General features: G+C 34.1%; 2 protein-coding genes across 9 annotated transcripts; one reads left to right on the top strand and one right to left on the bottom strand.

The window, feature by feature from the left end:
- Window positions 1–76: 76 nt before the first annotated feature.
- On the bottom strand, window positions 77–6722 carry LOC116844685 (vacuolar protein sorting-associated protein 35-like). Of its 7 annotated transcripts, none has more exons than XM_032816557.1 (13): window positions 5503–6722; window positions 5084–5249; window positions 3550–3748; window positions 3316–3439; window positions 3046–3241; window positions 2785–2979; window positions 2634–2717; window positions 2316–2552; window positions 1958–2106; window positions 1379–1865; window positions 880–1299; window positions 677–820; window positions 77–597 (listed from the first exon to the last, which is right to left on the bottom strand). In XM_032816557.1, the coding sequence occupies exons 1-13, from the start codon at window positions 6444–6446 to the stop codon at window positions 418–420; spliced, it is 3525 nt and encodes a 1174-aa protein (XP_032672448.1). In that variant the 5' UTR covers window positions 6447–6722; the 3' UTR covers window positions 77–417. The 7 variants fall into 7 exon arrangements, with proteins under 7 accessions (XP_032672448.1, XP_032672442.1, XP_032672445.1 ...); XM_032816554.1 differs by lacking the exons at window positions 5084–5249; window positions 5503–6722 and adding exons at window positions 4063–4134; window positions 4304–4396 and having other exon boundaries at window positions 418–597; XM_032816555.1 differs by lacking the exons at window positions 5084–5249; window positions 5503–6722 and adding exons at window positions 4063–4134; window positions 4304–4387 and having other exon boundaries at window positions 418–597; window positions 3550–3769.
- An 18-nt stretch (window positions 6723–6740) lies between these two features.
- Window positions 6741–15054, top strand: LOC116844683 (multidrug resistance-associated protein 7). 2 transcript variants are annotated; one of them, XM_032816547.1, is made up of 17 exons: window positions 6741–6892; window positions 7357–7495; window positions 7585–8352; window positions 9164–9421; window positions 9552–9828; window positions 9904–10127; window positions 10242–10479; window positions 10564–10832; window positions 10918–11148; window positions 11205–11416; window positions 11526–12384; window positions 12465–12691; window positions 12783–13289; window positions 13370–13561; window positions 13636–13879; window positions 13957–14096; window positions 14250–15054. In XM_032816547.1, exons 2-17 carry the CDS (start codon window positions 7358–7360, stop codon window positions 14365–14367), a joined length of 4902 nt encoding a protein of 1633 aa, XP_032672438.1. In that variant the 5' UTR covers window positions 6741–6892; window position 7357; the 3' UTR covers window positions 14368–15054. The 2 variants fall into 2 exon arrangements, with proteins under 2 accessions (XP_032672438.1, XP_032672437.1); XM_032816546.1 differs by lacking the exon at window positions 6741–6892 and adding an exon at window positions 6933–7093.
- The last annotated feature ends 585 nt before the right edge of the window (window positions 15055–15639 follow it).

Here is a 15639-nt window from a genome sequence, read left to right as displayed (position 1 = left end):
TAAGATTAAGGCAAATCTTTTCGATTTAAAATGTCTTGATGTTAGGTAAAAAATTTTAATTTTAAATTCATGCAAGTATATATAATAAACTTTTATTAAAACAAATATACATATTATTCTATATGAATTCCTATATATTCGATATATTGTTAACAGTCATCTAATGTAGGCAATTTGATACAATTTGAACATCCACTTATAAACTGTGAAATGTATGATCTCAGAATCGTTAGTTAGTTGCGACAACAATTGTTGACTTATTCTGTCACAGAATCTCTTCGTACAGTTTTGTTTACAATAAAGATTGAAAATGAGAATTGAATTAATCGGGATCAATGCAAATTGTTGGCGCAATCGGACGAGTTTTGTATTCTAAAAATGTATTATTTACAAAATTACAGTGCCGATTCCGCGTTGTTAAAGTACAAGGTCCTGATAAGAAAGTCCATCAGATTCTGGTGATTCCATCCTATTTCTTAAATGTTCTAACGTGTTTGCTAAATGTTTTTGTATCTGATCAGTTTCCTCACTCGCTTCCAAATTGGGAAGTTCCTCTCTAATTTTCGCAATTACTTGATTTAATATTTGCACAGTCACCTGAAAGAAAAATATGTTTATATAAAGGTCTATTCGGAAACAATAAACTCACATGTGCTTTACTGTAACCGAATCTTACGGCTGTATTTCCTTTCTCGTAGAAGTAAATATAATGATTCAGTAACTCTACGTATAGTTGCACTTGCACCGACGTGTCCATACATTGGCTCGCTATCCTAATACCTTTCTTCAAGCAATCTAACACTTTACCACCTTCTTGCATCTGAAATAGTACTTTTCGTTAAGAATTCGTCTCAAACATTCGAAGTTCAATGTGTATACCTCTTTTCCGTCTGTAGCTAAAGACTTTCCCGACCAAAATATGTGTGAGCAAGTTGCGACACCTCTACATTGATCAGGTTTTCTCAACAATTTACTGGCGTATAGAGCGCATTGATTGCGCACCGGCTCTGCATTTTCTTCGCCAAAGCAACTCATTTGTTCGAATGTGGCGATGATCAAGGTAATCGCCGCAAGCTGCGCCTTCGAGTCGCTTATCTCGTCTTCGTATATCGAGAAGGCTTGGCTCATGAATTCATAAGCAACCACCTCGAAATTATCGAAACGGATTTCACCAATCGCTATCGCGCCTTGCAGAAATAACCTTAAAGGTAATTCAGCCAATTCAGCCTTCATCAGAGCCGTGATAGTAGTGTGACAGAACTGAAAGATTTTCTGACATTTCTTTTGCCATATGTCATCCTGCAAGAAAGAAATTATCAGTTTCTACGTATTACGTTGCATACGTATTCAATGATTTGATTGTGTCAAAATTACTAACTTGATCTTTCAATCCTTTATATGTGAAAGCCAATTGATAACTTTGGAAAACTATAGGCGGCAAAGTGTACTTTATTCTTTTGTTACCGCCAGTGCTGAAGTGCTTTCTTGCGGCACTTAGTATCATATACTGCTGATCCGCCGTCTCAGACTTAAAATGATGTATCAGTCTGCCGAGTAATCCCTGCTCCTCGGCGAAATCTTCGGGATCTTCCTCTATGTTAGGTTGATCCGGCTGATCTTGTACCAAGGGTGACACCATGGACAGTACTGCGTCTACTTGCTCCTGCGTTGGTATCAATGTTTCGTTTTCTAAGATATTTGTTATTATATAAATAGCCAGCAGTTTTCGGCCCTCATAATCGAAGTAATCCAGTAGAGGTGCATAGTGTTCAAGTTTCAGCACGGTTAATATGTTCTTATAATTATCTACAGGAATTTTCATTAATCTCACTAATTCTCTCGAAACGGCGCTATTATACTCCAGTCTATAAAAAAAAAATATACATATATATATAAATATTCAATGTACATACAGCGTGCATATGATTACTTAACATGTACGACAAACTGCACTCACTTGTCGACATTTTGTTTCTGGAATATCTGGACGGTGGTGAATAAAACTTTATCTACATAATCCACTCGATCGGGATAGCATTTATGTGCTAAATTTATGAGAGCTACTTGGAGCGACACGATATCTTCAGGAGGCATATCTTGTCTTGTCTATGAAAGAAACATTTTTTATACATATTTGATAAAAGCAAGTATACTATAATTAAAACAAAACATTGTTACCATTCTCAGACTTAAACTAGATGGTAAGGAATTCTTTGGTTTCTAAATCATGAAATAATTCAAACATTTGTGCAGTATCCTATCGTCATTGAATGGTAATTTAACAAAATCAACTATAAATTCTATTTCACAAATACCTGTATGATAGTTGCAATTTGATCACTGAATACATCAAAAAGCTTAACGTCTTGTGGAATTCCTGGCACTTGATTAGGACTTCCTGGCCCTCCTACACCGTCGGACCGTTGACTAAAGGCTGCAAGCCGATCAATCAACGATATAATTATGTTTTTAACATTCACTCCAGTTTGCAATTCTGCACAGGACTTGAGAAATGCATTTAACGTTTGCAAATGAAATTCGTCGGGAAACACCTAGTTACAAATAATAATTAAATATATGATTTTCATATTTTTTTAGATAAAACGGCGTTGTACAACTTGTAGAAAATGTACCTGAATTATACACTCCATAAGATATTCTTGTGCTATTGCGTCTCTGCAACTAACTACCTGCTCCAAAATGCCTGGCAATACAAGCTGAAAATAGCTTTATAGTAATGCATACAATAAAACTGGTTGAAAAAATAGATATTACAGAATTTACCTTCTTGTATTTATCTAATGTCACAGACTCCAGTTGACTAAGTCGTACAAGATTTGTTCCCACTAAAATTCTAAGCTCTTCCCTTTCCCTTTCTCTTCTCTCTCTATCTCTACTGTGACCCTGATGTTGCATGCGTACCCACAATTTATTCATTTCTGCAAAATTCATGAGAACAAAATCTATGCTGTCACGGACCTAGAAATGAAGTTTCAGGAATAATAGTATGTACAAAGAGAATCTAGCAATTTATAAAATACATACAGTTCCATCCTCGTCTTCACTTTCAGCGACATCTGGCAGAATGTTTCTTGTGCATTGTAATAGATAATTTCTCAAGAATAAACCTCGCAAAGGATGTTGCACACCCCTGCACATTTCCACAAGATCTCGCAGAAGATCTCTTTTTAAGCCAGGAGTGGTCTTGATGTAAACCAGACCAACGGTGATAAGTAAATAGCTGTAATTTTCAACAAACTATCTTACTTTTCAATTACAGGAATAACAATACAGAATTATAAAACATGTACATACAGTCTAGGTACAATATTGCCAACATATTGCACTAATTCGTATAGGTCTGTAACTTTTCTTCCTTTCTGGAATTCATCCAGCAAATAAAGTTCTAAGTGCCGTAGTTCATCTGTGATTGCCATGTCTAATAACAATTGTTATAAGGAATATTTCAATTTATCAACACATAAAGCCTGAATAACCATACTGGATGTCACAATTAAAATAGTTTTTAAAAATAATTAATAAGGATACACAACTCGTAATAGCTCTTTGGACTTAGAAGCGAAGTCCTAAGTTCCCCCAGCATAGTAGAGGCGTGTTTGAGAGCATCCATCAGTTTGGATTTGTCAAGACAGTGTTTCATCTGAAAAGCTTGTACTTTCACCACGCCAATCGCATCCTCCAGCAGTTTTTCTTGATCTTCCATTCCCGTCATGGCAGGTGTCATTGGCTGTGAGAAAAACAAAGATACCTACCAGGAACACCAGGTAGTACCATGCTAAATAAGCTATCCAACTCAAGCATGCACCAAGGATCCTGAGAGTCGGGGATATCGAGACAAGCATGACTAATCTACTTGTAAACATAGTTAGATATGAATGTATTGATGGGAAAGCAAAATGTAACATTGAACGACGTATTAAATCACTGAAACCTCAGGATTTGTTCACTTTCAAGATAAGATTCTTCTAATAGGAGGACACACAAATTGTGGGCTGCACAATAGGGGTATAGATGCAACTATCAGACATACGTACGACTTACAATTTATATAAACGCTAATTAGATCGCGCACAAAAACAAGAAATTAAGCATTCCATTTCCAGTGATCGCCTTCTGAAAATCACGACGAAACAGTTCTCAAACTTTCTGCGACAGAGATAACCTTTACGACGCCAGATTAATTTGCGATGATTAGCGCCACACAGATTGAGAATTCGAGGAGAATTCTTATCCTCATAAGCAGAACTGCGTAACATGCTTCTTATGACCCGACAATACTTACCATTTTCTTGAGAAAAATACACAATTGCTCGTTGCGTTGTGAATACCCTCTTTGACAAGAAACTAAGTACGCTCGACTCCGTTAGAGTTCCGACAGTTCCGATAGAATGATAATCGTTCCGACCCGCCGACTCGTATCGCTATATTGTGTCCTATCGCGTTATTTGTGCTTCTTTATGTGAATTATAATTTTAAATTTTCGAAAATGATTTTAAGTAGAATTTAAGTATGATTCAACAAATAAATCAAATTAGATCCAGATAATTAATATCGATTTTCTTACGTTTTAAGGTAATTAGATATTTTAATTGACTGCACAATAAAAACTTAACAATAACGTATTTGAATACTATTTCTATATATTGTTAATAAAAGAAGTTATATACACAATTAGTTTAAAATATGAATATCGGAATACTAATTTAAAATGAATATTTAAATGAAAAGATACAGTATATAGGAAATTTTATAATTTAATATTTTAATATTTTATGTAAATCTTACATTTCAAGAGGAAGCAAGAAGAAAGGAGTGAAATTGCTTCATAATAGTGTGATGTGGGATAGTGTACAACTATAAAATACAAATGGGATAGATACAACTACAAAAACTTTTGTTACGTACAAATAAATTTATTGTAACTCGATGTATGCAGTGCTATGTCAGATTATCCAACGAGTGTGGATTTGTAGGAGTCTGCTCCTAGTGAATAAATAACCTTTCTGTGAATCAATGCCAACAACAGAGCAGGGCAATTGTAAAGTGTGAAATATTATTTAACCTTCAGTGTTCTCATATATGCATCCAGTTCATCTTCAGATTCGCTTTGGTCATTGCTTTTGTTATGTGGAAGCACAGTTTCAGGGGATTCAGAATCAAAGTACTTTTCTTCTTCATCTTGATTCCTTAATTCTACATTATCATAAGCCTCATTGTCATCCACAGTGCTAAAAGTGAATAATGAAAATTCGGAATATAATACAATGGCTATATATTTAAGTATTTGATAGAAAAAAGTAGTATAAATTATAAACAGAAATATATAAAGCATGCTTTTACATTTATCACATTAGTATATGCATGTACAAATTCTTAAATATTTTATTTAATCTTAAAAAATCATTCATATTTATATATTCCAAAATGCTTTCTTATAAAGCTTTTATATATTAAGTTAGCATATTAACATAATAGATGTACCTATAATCAAAATCTCTATCTTTACCATCTAGAAAACTCTGATACATGTTTGTGAGAAATTCCTGTCTGAGCAATTGTATTTCTTCATTTGATACCTTGTGTCGTACTTTACTATTTTGTAATGTCTTATTTCTGTCTTTATCATTATTATCTATCTCATCTAAGTATCCCCAATGAAAACAAATTTGTTTATTGGAACTACTTGTCTTGGATGTGACACTGTCCTTTCCATCATTATCATCACCATTACTATTATCATCATCATCATCATCATCATCAGAATCATTCTCCTCACGAACACTGTCTTCTTCCTTTTGTTGGGATTTCAAGTATTTTTGCAGTTTGTCTCTCTCGATAGTCTCCATAAGTATATCCACATAATTTGCATTGCGCGTGACACTGTCTCTAGCTTTCTTCTCCTCTTCTGTCAAGTACTGCCCTACCAAGTGTTCATATAATAACGGATTTCTTTTCATCATCTCACACTCACTGAAGTACTCTCCCTTCTCTATCAGTGTCTTCAGAGCTTCATACCTTCTATTTCTGACATCAACATGTCGTGTTAAATTATTGAAGTATCTCCGTAACCTGCTTATATGATAAGCTGTTTCATAATCTTCATTTTTGCTAAAATATTCTAGATGTTCTTCCTTCAGATAATGTCCAAACTTAGACAGGAACAAGCAGTGGTTCTTTTCCAGCAGTTGCTTAGCTATGACACGTTTTTCCTCAAACGTCAATTCAGGTTCTCCCTTCTGTTGGCTTTTGAAAATTGCTGCACTGTTACACACATAATTTAGCATTTCTTTTTCAAGATTGTCACGTACTGTATCTGACAAAGAAAAGTTTGTGCTTTGTTTGTTGTTACTATCACTCTCATCACATGGAACATCCTTTTTAGTTTCCAACATTAAATTTTCTTTCTGTGTTTCGTTTTCGTTCATTATTCGCAATATATAAATTCAAGAAATTGAGCAAATGATTTGCGTACTATGCTCGCGTATCACAATTATTACGAAGAACTAATCTCAAGAAGAATATGTAAGAGTTTTTTATATTGCAATTTTTTCCTCTTTTATTATCACTTTCGTCAATAGATTAAAAGTTATTGTTACTATTGTTTATGCTCGTGATAAATGATTAAACGAAATAAACATGCGATTCGGCATCCGCACGATACACGACGAATGCAAGATGATATCTTGCCGGACAATCAATCGCCAAACATGCGTCACTATGCGTCACTCTTATAGGAAACCTAACCTGTAAGTGTCACCAATATGAGAGCGCAGCAGCAAAATGTAATTCGACTGAGGACTCGCAATAAATAGTGCAGTGCTTATTAACATTGGGTGCTTCGATATTTATGGCCAAATTTATCGACCAAAAGGTACATTTCTGCAATATAACCAATTACATTGTTTGCTAATGATGCATTAAGTCCTCTTATCTGGCAGTAATTGATGATTATCAGTCAGTTTAATCGATCATAGTATCGTGTTGCAATTGCTAATTATCAAGTCTACTGTAACATACACTTAAATTAACTTTCCCCTAATTGATTAATGAAACACTATCATTCAGCATGTTTGTACGTATGGATTATGTAAAAATTATCACAACTACATCAACAATGTGTGTCTAAACAAAATAACAATTTCACACAATCTTATTATTTCATTTAAATGTTCTTTTCTTTGTCTGTTTTATTAAAAAAAAAGCTTTTATAATTGTATCATGTTTTTACATATTGTATATTATTTATATGATCTCGATTGATTGTTTTTACAATATTTGTTTAACCTATTGAAGAGGAAAAAAGTTCTTAATTATGAATTAATTATAATACTGCAGCATGGCAGAGGATTGGTTTTATGATGTGGAAAGATGGAAGTGGAACTGGACAGAGTTCTGTGGACAAAATAGAGGTATTAAACCTTTGAATCCAGAGACACATGACCTAGATATTTGTTTCCAACAACTTTGTCTTCAGGTCAGCATAATAAATGTTGCATTGCATTCAATTTGGTGCTTAAGTCAGCACAATTATTATTTTTACTAAGTTCACTTCACAATTTTCAGGTGCCAGTATTAGTTCTCATAGCTATAATTTCTGCGTATCATTGTGGAAAGAAACATACAGTTATAAGACGACAACAGTATACCTATCGTGCTATAAACATAAGAATTCTAATCACAATATGCTTAGTGATACTCCCTATTATAAGGGCATATATTATTTTGACAAAAACTACTATCCCTTTGGTGCACAATGAGGTGCAAGACTATAATACATTAGTACCACGAAAATTAAACACTTTTCCCTCTGATAGCATAAATTCAACTTTGGATGGGATAAATATCATAAGCAGGATACATGGCGGATTAAATCGCACTGTTGGGCTTGACAAATTACTTTTCTCACCGAAAAGCAATGTTAATCATATTGCTACAACAGCTATTGCACCATACATCAGCGATTATGAGCCAATATTATCAAAAATTAACGATAAATTCACTTCCGCTAAACCAGTGGATTATCTTGTCGCGGGAACTGAAGGTTTAGCATGGGTTGTGCATCTCTTCTTTATATTGAGCTTAAAACGTGGAAGACGTGGCCCCAATCCACGAGGTCCGATATTGATACGAGCACTAATACTCCTTTTGATTGTTATTTCTATGCTATTACTACGCAGCCACGTCAAGAATACACCGAAAGATGATGTTTTGCCAAACTTATCGCTGGGATTTAGTATCAGCGTGGTCACTTTTCTGATACTGTATATCATAACATTGATACCAGGTCCTAGTAGACTGGAGCACATGAGAACATCATCTCGAAATATTGCAGTAAGTTTCTGCTGGTCTCTATCACTAAACTGTCTGGCAGTTTATTTTATTTTTAGTACTATTATGATTATCCGGGGCGACATTCAAATAATAGAAAATATTTATTCAATTACTCATTACATATCCAGGTAGACAGAGATGAGCATACCATGCAAAATATATTTAATATATGTTTTGCGATGCTACAGCACAATATATTTAAAACATGTTTGCTTTAAGAAGTACACACTTATTATGGCACAATTTTGATCAAAATATTTAGCTTACATTTCTACAATAATTCCGGACTAATTGCGTTCTCTTTTTGACAAAATAAGCAGCAATTTTCATGGTATCTCAGGTGATTTCATTTATATACTAACAGAATTCTTATTGTATATAAGGGTGCACTTTTATTATATTTGTGCTAGTCAGCACAATATACCAAAATATGTCTGGATAGTAACAAACAAAAGTCTCAGGCCAAAACAAATAAATATTAGATAACGCATAAATATTAGTATTGAATTTTACATAGTTGTAATCTATTTAAAACACGTCTGACTGTAAATTATGTTGCCCTTCTGTATCTGATTCCTAAAACAAACTATTTATTTTTATAACTTGTAAACTAAGTTTTAAATAACATTTTGCAAAAGAAAAAATCATCTTAAAATTCGTTCAAGAGTATGACATTTTAAAGACAAGAAGTTGTTTTAAATAATTCTGTATATTTTTTACAATTCCTTGTTTTAAACTTGTCTGCCATTTTATCTAAAAGCATGAGTCAAGTAAACAAAAATGCCACCAATCAACGAAGCACTGTTTGTAGATAGGAGAACGCACTGCACTATTAAATACTCCCACTTCTTCGTACGTACAATTTCCGGAGGAACAGGATCCAAATTACCTTGGGATTGCTATGGAAGATACAACCATCACCTCGAAACTTCTGTTCCATTGGGTAACTCCGTTAATGGAAAAAGGTGTTAGAGGGTCATTGAGCCATTCGGAGGACTTGTTTGATTTACCCGACCAGATCAGTACCAACACAATCAGCCATAAAATTGATAAATGTTTATATAATACGGTAAACAAGAAGACATAATAATTTACTTTTTAATAATGATATCATATGATACCTTTATTGAATTTTTGTGTGAATGCACATGATAATCAAAATTAATTCTCGTAATAATACTAATGATAACATGTTGCAGCTAAAACCTGTAAGCAACGGAATCGAAAATAACTCGGAAATATCACTTCATCCAAACGTAAAAGTAATTACGAAGAAAGTGACATTGTTCTACTTGCTGCATCAATGTTTCGGCTGGGAATTTTACGCGGTTGGCATACTGAAGTTTATTGCTGACTGTAGCTCATTCATGGGGCCAATATTGTTGAACAAACTGATAGGTTTTATCGAAGATAAAGACGAACCAATTTCATATGGATACTTATACGCATCTCTTATAATAATCAGCGCTATAATTGGTACAAAATCAAAGTTTACACTTTGATATCACTTGAATGTTTGTTACATAAATTATAACGTTGACATTTCTGTAGGTGCCTTTTGTAATACGCATTTTACATTTTGGATGTCAGTTGTGGGCTTGAAGATTCGTTCCGCAATTATTACTTTAGTGTATCGGAAAACATTATATTCTTCTAATATCGATTTGAATCAGAATTTCAATTTTGGTGAAATTGTAAATTTTATGAGTACTGATAGTGATAGATTGGTTAACAGCTGTCCTAGTTTTCATGTATTTTGGAGTATACCTTTTCAGGTAATTAAACATTATGACAATAATGTTCTTCTTCATCATTCTTCTCTCTATATATTAAAAATGCATTTTCTTTGCTTTTTAAAAAAGGTAATACCCAAATTTTTATATTTACAGTTATTCGTGACGTTATATCTTTTGCATCAGCAAATCGGCGCTTCGTTCTTAGCTGGTGTTGCATTTTCGATAATGCTTATACCAATTAATAAATTCATAGCAAATAAAATTGGTAAACTCAGCACTAAATTAATGGAATACAAAGATCAGCGAGTGAGACTGGTAGGAGAGACATTGCGTGGGATAACTACGATCAAAGTTAATGTGTGGGAAGAACACTTTCTACGAAGTATTTTCAGTTAGTATATTTTAGTATAAATTCTATTAATAGGATATTTTCTTTTCGTAACATTCTTATCTGAATACTTTTTTGTTGATTTAGAGCTTCGTGAAAGTGAGGTGAAGTATTTACGAGGTAGAAAATATCTGGATGCTCTTTGTGTTTATTTTTGGGCAACTACACCTGTTCTCATCGCAATATTAACATTTGCGACATACGTTTTGCTTGGAAATGAACTAGACGTCAAAACCGTCTTCACCAGTATGGCGTTGTTAAACATGTTAATAGGGCCTTTAAATGCGTTCCCGTGGGTTTTAAATGGTCTTACGGAAGCATGGGTATCTCTCAAAAGAATTCAAAGAATGCTGGACGTACGTATAGTGAAATTGTAACATGATGCAAACCGTAGCAAATAGTGGGTACTTAAAAAATACTCAATTTTCATTTATAATTTAGCTGCCAGATATGGACGCATCGTTGTACTACACAGATATTACTCCAGACGTAGACTTGTTGTTACAAAATGTAACATTCATTGTGAATAGTCCGAGGAGTAACGATGTTAATAAAAACACAAGTTTGAAAGCTGTAGCAACTCCATCTTCAAGCGCTGAGAATAAAAGAAACGTTACTTTCGAAAGTGACGATACCTTCGCATTATATAATATTAATATGTCCGTGCAGAAGGTAAGAATAGATTTTATAACACGTTTCTTTTATGTGTGAAACAAATATTCCTTCAGGGGCAATTGATCGGTATTATGGGCAAGATTGGAAGCGGGAAAACTCTACTTCTGGATGGTATTTTGGCAGAAATTACAAAAACCACAGGAGTTATAGCAGTTAACGATGACCACAAGGGTTTTGGATACGTGAAACAAAATCCTTGGTTACAACGTGGCACGATTAGAGATAACATTCTGTTCGGAAAAGCATACGATCATAATAAATATAAGTAAGTGTTTAGTTTTTTTTTTTATTAACGCCGATATTAAACTTTCACATATATTTTATACGACATATTAATCTCAATCTGACATTTCTTTTATCTATAACTTTAACAGGAACATTTTAAAGGCTTGCGCCCTCACATCTGATTTGAATATATTACCTAACAAGGACTTAACGACTGTTGGCGAAGCCGGCAATACGTTGAGTGGCGGCCAAAAGACGAGAATCTCTTTGGCACGTGCTATATACGCTGATAAAGACATTTATTTGCTGGATGACATATTAGCGACATTGGACGTCAAAGTTGCCAAATATGTTTTCCAGCATGTAATCCTAGGTCTGCTACGAAATAAAACTAGGATACTGTGTACGCATCAAACACAATATTTGATTCATGCGGATTTGGTGATTGAAATGTCGAAAGGGAAAATTATTAATCAAGGAAAACCGAGCGACATACTGCCCGATCTGGAAGATTACCTTCTGTCAACAGAATCTATCGAATCTGACTTGGATGTCCAATCTATGAAAATACCGCCTATCGAGTTTAGTTTGGCTGGAAATAAAGAAATAGATCCATTACTTGATAAAGAAGTAATGGAGAAAGGAACAGTACATTTTTCAGTGTACATGTACTATACTAAGGCTGTAGGACGATATTTGGCTATCTCGATATTACTCTCAATGATTTTAATGCAAAGCTCGAAAAATATCACGGATTTGTGGTTGTCGTATTGGGTGACCCATACAAACGCAACGACGACCAATTCAACTGACACGTCGACACTGAAAAATTCGCACTTCTATTACAATAATTACGGCTTACATGATACAAATTATTATCTGACGGTTTACAGCCTGCTGGCTGTAGCTAATTCTGTTTTCACTTTGATCAGAGCTTTTATTTTTGCGTATGGTGGTTTACAAGCGGCCATTATGATGCACAAACATCTTTTGAAGACAGTTGTACGGGTGAATATAAGAGTTGAACTTTCGTGATAATTATTCCCTGATTTTGCAAGGATTTTGTTGCGAAAATATTCTCGTTCCAGGCGAAAAGAACATTTTTTGATATTCAACCACTTGGCAGAATTGTAAACAGATTCTCATCTGACACGTATACAGTCGATGATTCGCTTCCTTTCATTGCTAACATTTTGTTAGCAAATCTGTTTGGTTTGATTGCTACTATTATAGTTACGGCTTATGGGTTACCATGGATATTCTTAGTATTAGCACCTCTAGTGCCTATTTATCACTGGATACAAAATCATTACAGGTAAATCTTTCTGTAAATTTTATCTACGAATTAACAATAATTAACAATAATTGTCAAAAGTCACGTTTCCAAATTGTTTGTTATCTTTCAGATTAACGTCCAGAGAGGTAAAACGATTATCTAGTGTAACGTTGTCTCCTCTATATGCCCATTTCAATGAGACTCTTAGCGGCTTGACGAGTATCAGAGCGTACCGTACTGTACCCCGTTTTAAACAGGAAAATGAACTGTTATTAGAAGCTAGCCAAAAAGCGCAATTTGCTTCTCTGGCTGCTAGCCAATGGCTAGCATTGAGATTACAATTTATTGGTGTCACCCTTTTAGCTGGAATCAGCATTATGGCAGTTTTGCAACATCAATACAACATCGCTGATCCTGGTTTAATCGGCCTGGCGATCACATACGCTTTGTCCATAACCACATTACTATCTGGAGTGGTGAACTCTTTTACCGAGACTGAAAGAGAAATGATCGCGGTGGAACGAGTGAAACAGTATTTAGATAATGTACCCACTGAGAACGCGATGGGTGATAATCCGCCCTACGCATGGCCTAGTCAGGGTGTGGTTGAATTTAGAGAAGTCGTTTTAAAGTACAGGTAATAGAAAATTCCTAACTTCGAGAATAGTGTATTTTTATATGGTATTTGGAAAACATAATATTCATCGCATTTTACAGAGATCATTTAGTGCCATCGTTGAAAGAAGTAACGTTTATAACGCGACCTGCGGAAAAGATAGGCGTCGTTGGTCGCACTGGCGCTGGAAAAAGTTCATTGTTATCTTCGTTGTTCCGACTGACGGAAATTACTTCTGGGAATATATTAATTGATAACGTGAACATTCAAACGCTACAACTGAAAGCATTGAGGTAATATCTAGTCAGTTTTTTAAAGGAACTGTCTGAGATTTATTATCGTTGACTGTAAAAAACAACTATTCTAGATCCCGCTTAGCTATTATACCTCAGAATCCATTTCTCTTCTCGGGCACCATCCGAGAGAATGTGGATCCATTGGATCAGTACACCGATGTACATATATACAAAGCTCTGGAGAAATGTAAAGTACAGTCTTTGGTGTATCGATTGGGTGGCTTGGGTGCAGTCTTAGATGAAGGTGGCGGTAATCTTAGCGCCGGTCAGAGACAATTGTTTTGCTTAGTCAGAGCTGTACTACATAATGCTAAGGTATTTCTTATGTGTAGCACCATTCAAATAGGTGATTGTTCGCGTAATACTAAGAACTTGATACTTCTTCGTCGCAGATCGTTTGCATCGATGAAGCTACGGCGAACGTAGACCAGGAAACAGATAAGTTTATTCAAGCGACGATAAAGTCTTCCTTCCAAAGCGCGACAGTGATTACCATCGCTCATAGAATAAGGACGATTATGCACTGTGATAGGTATATCATCTTTTGAATCTAAATCTTTACGTCGTGTAATGAAACTCGGGATAATATGATTTGCACAAAAATGTGAAGGATCAAATTAGTTTCGTGATATGCACTTGATATATTAGTTCTTTTTTTCATTCAAAACTTTCTTTTCCTGTTCAGAGTTTTAGTAATGGGAGATGGAGAAGTATTGGAATTCGATGAGCCAAATTTATTGATTCAGAACGCCGACTCCTACTTCTATCATTTAGCCAGTCAAGAATTTTCGGATCAAGAGTGATCAAGTATACTACAGAATTTCACTTCGGATAGTTTGTGATGACGATGATGATTGTACGTGGTATTATGTGACTGTATATAGTGCATTATATATATAAAATATATTTCTTTAAAGACAAAATATTTTTCATACAAATATGACAGGATTATATTCTAGATTAAGATTACTCTAAGTGCATTATTCATGAAAGCGAATGTTTTTATTTGTGAAACATATATGTGATACATTTTACTATGGTTCGTTGCCACAAACAATAGCCGAAATTGTATGAGGCTTAAGATTCCTTTTTCCTCATTGCGACTATCTTGATTAGTGACAATAGGAACAACATATAAAAAAAAACTCAAAGTTTCTGTAGAATATGTTAAAATAAGAAGATATATACATAAAATGACATTTGTGATGAATTGCAAGCAAAGATTTCTCTTTGTTCCAATCGCCAATAAACAGTCATAAAATTAACGTGACAAAATCACAAAATTAGCCATACCTCACATTAATTTTATGGATATATCTTTATATTTTAACGTATTTTGTAGCGTATTTTGTTGTGTATTTTCTTTCTTCATTAATCTAGAAAATTGTAGCATGTGACCAGGGTCTTTAACTAATGTTTATGGAAAATGATTCTGTGTAAATTATCTTTTCATATATTTTGTATATAAATAAACTTCTCGTGAATGAACATTTTTCTCGATTAACTTTATTTAAAGAACAAGCGTTATATATCTTATTAATATTTTTTCTTTAGACATGTCAATTTTCTCTAAGAATCTACAATATATCAACGTATAATAGTGGAAGTATTTGAATTATATATAGAGTTGCGTTTTTTCATTATGATTTATTACAAATGTTCGTAATCAATATTTCAGCTGTGCATAAAAATACAGAGATGCGAGATGCATGACTATTTTTTTATTTTTTCTGTAGATTATTCTGTAGACTATTCTATCTATCTATGAGATTTCCATTGTTACTAATTGATGACATATTGCTTTTGCGTTTCATTTTACTAATCTATCTTTAAAAACAAGAAAGGCCACTACGGTTTATTTAGATGTATGAAAATCTTAGTTTTCCAACAAATTCTACTTGGAGACTACAATATCTACAATATAAACGAAAATATCGACGATTATATCAAGCGCTTTATCACTTATCGCTAGTTTGATGTCATGGTTTATTACTAGTTTAATTCATTGCTGTCTTACACTAGATAGAAGCGGAAACGAGAAGGTCTCTGTCATCTTACAATCACGATGATTATTC

Source organism: Odontomachus brunneus, unplaced genomic scaffold (assembly GCF_010583005.1).
Source record: "Odontomachus brunneus isolate Ranch 3 - 2012 unplaced genomic scaffold, Obru_v1 Obru_scaffold_045, whole genome shotgun sequence".
NCBI lineage: Eukaryota > Metazoa > Arthropoda > Insecta > Hymenoptera > Formicidae > Odontomachus > Odontomachus brunneus.
This window is presented reverse-complemented; position numbering and strand designations above follow the sequence as displayed.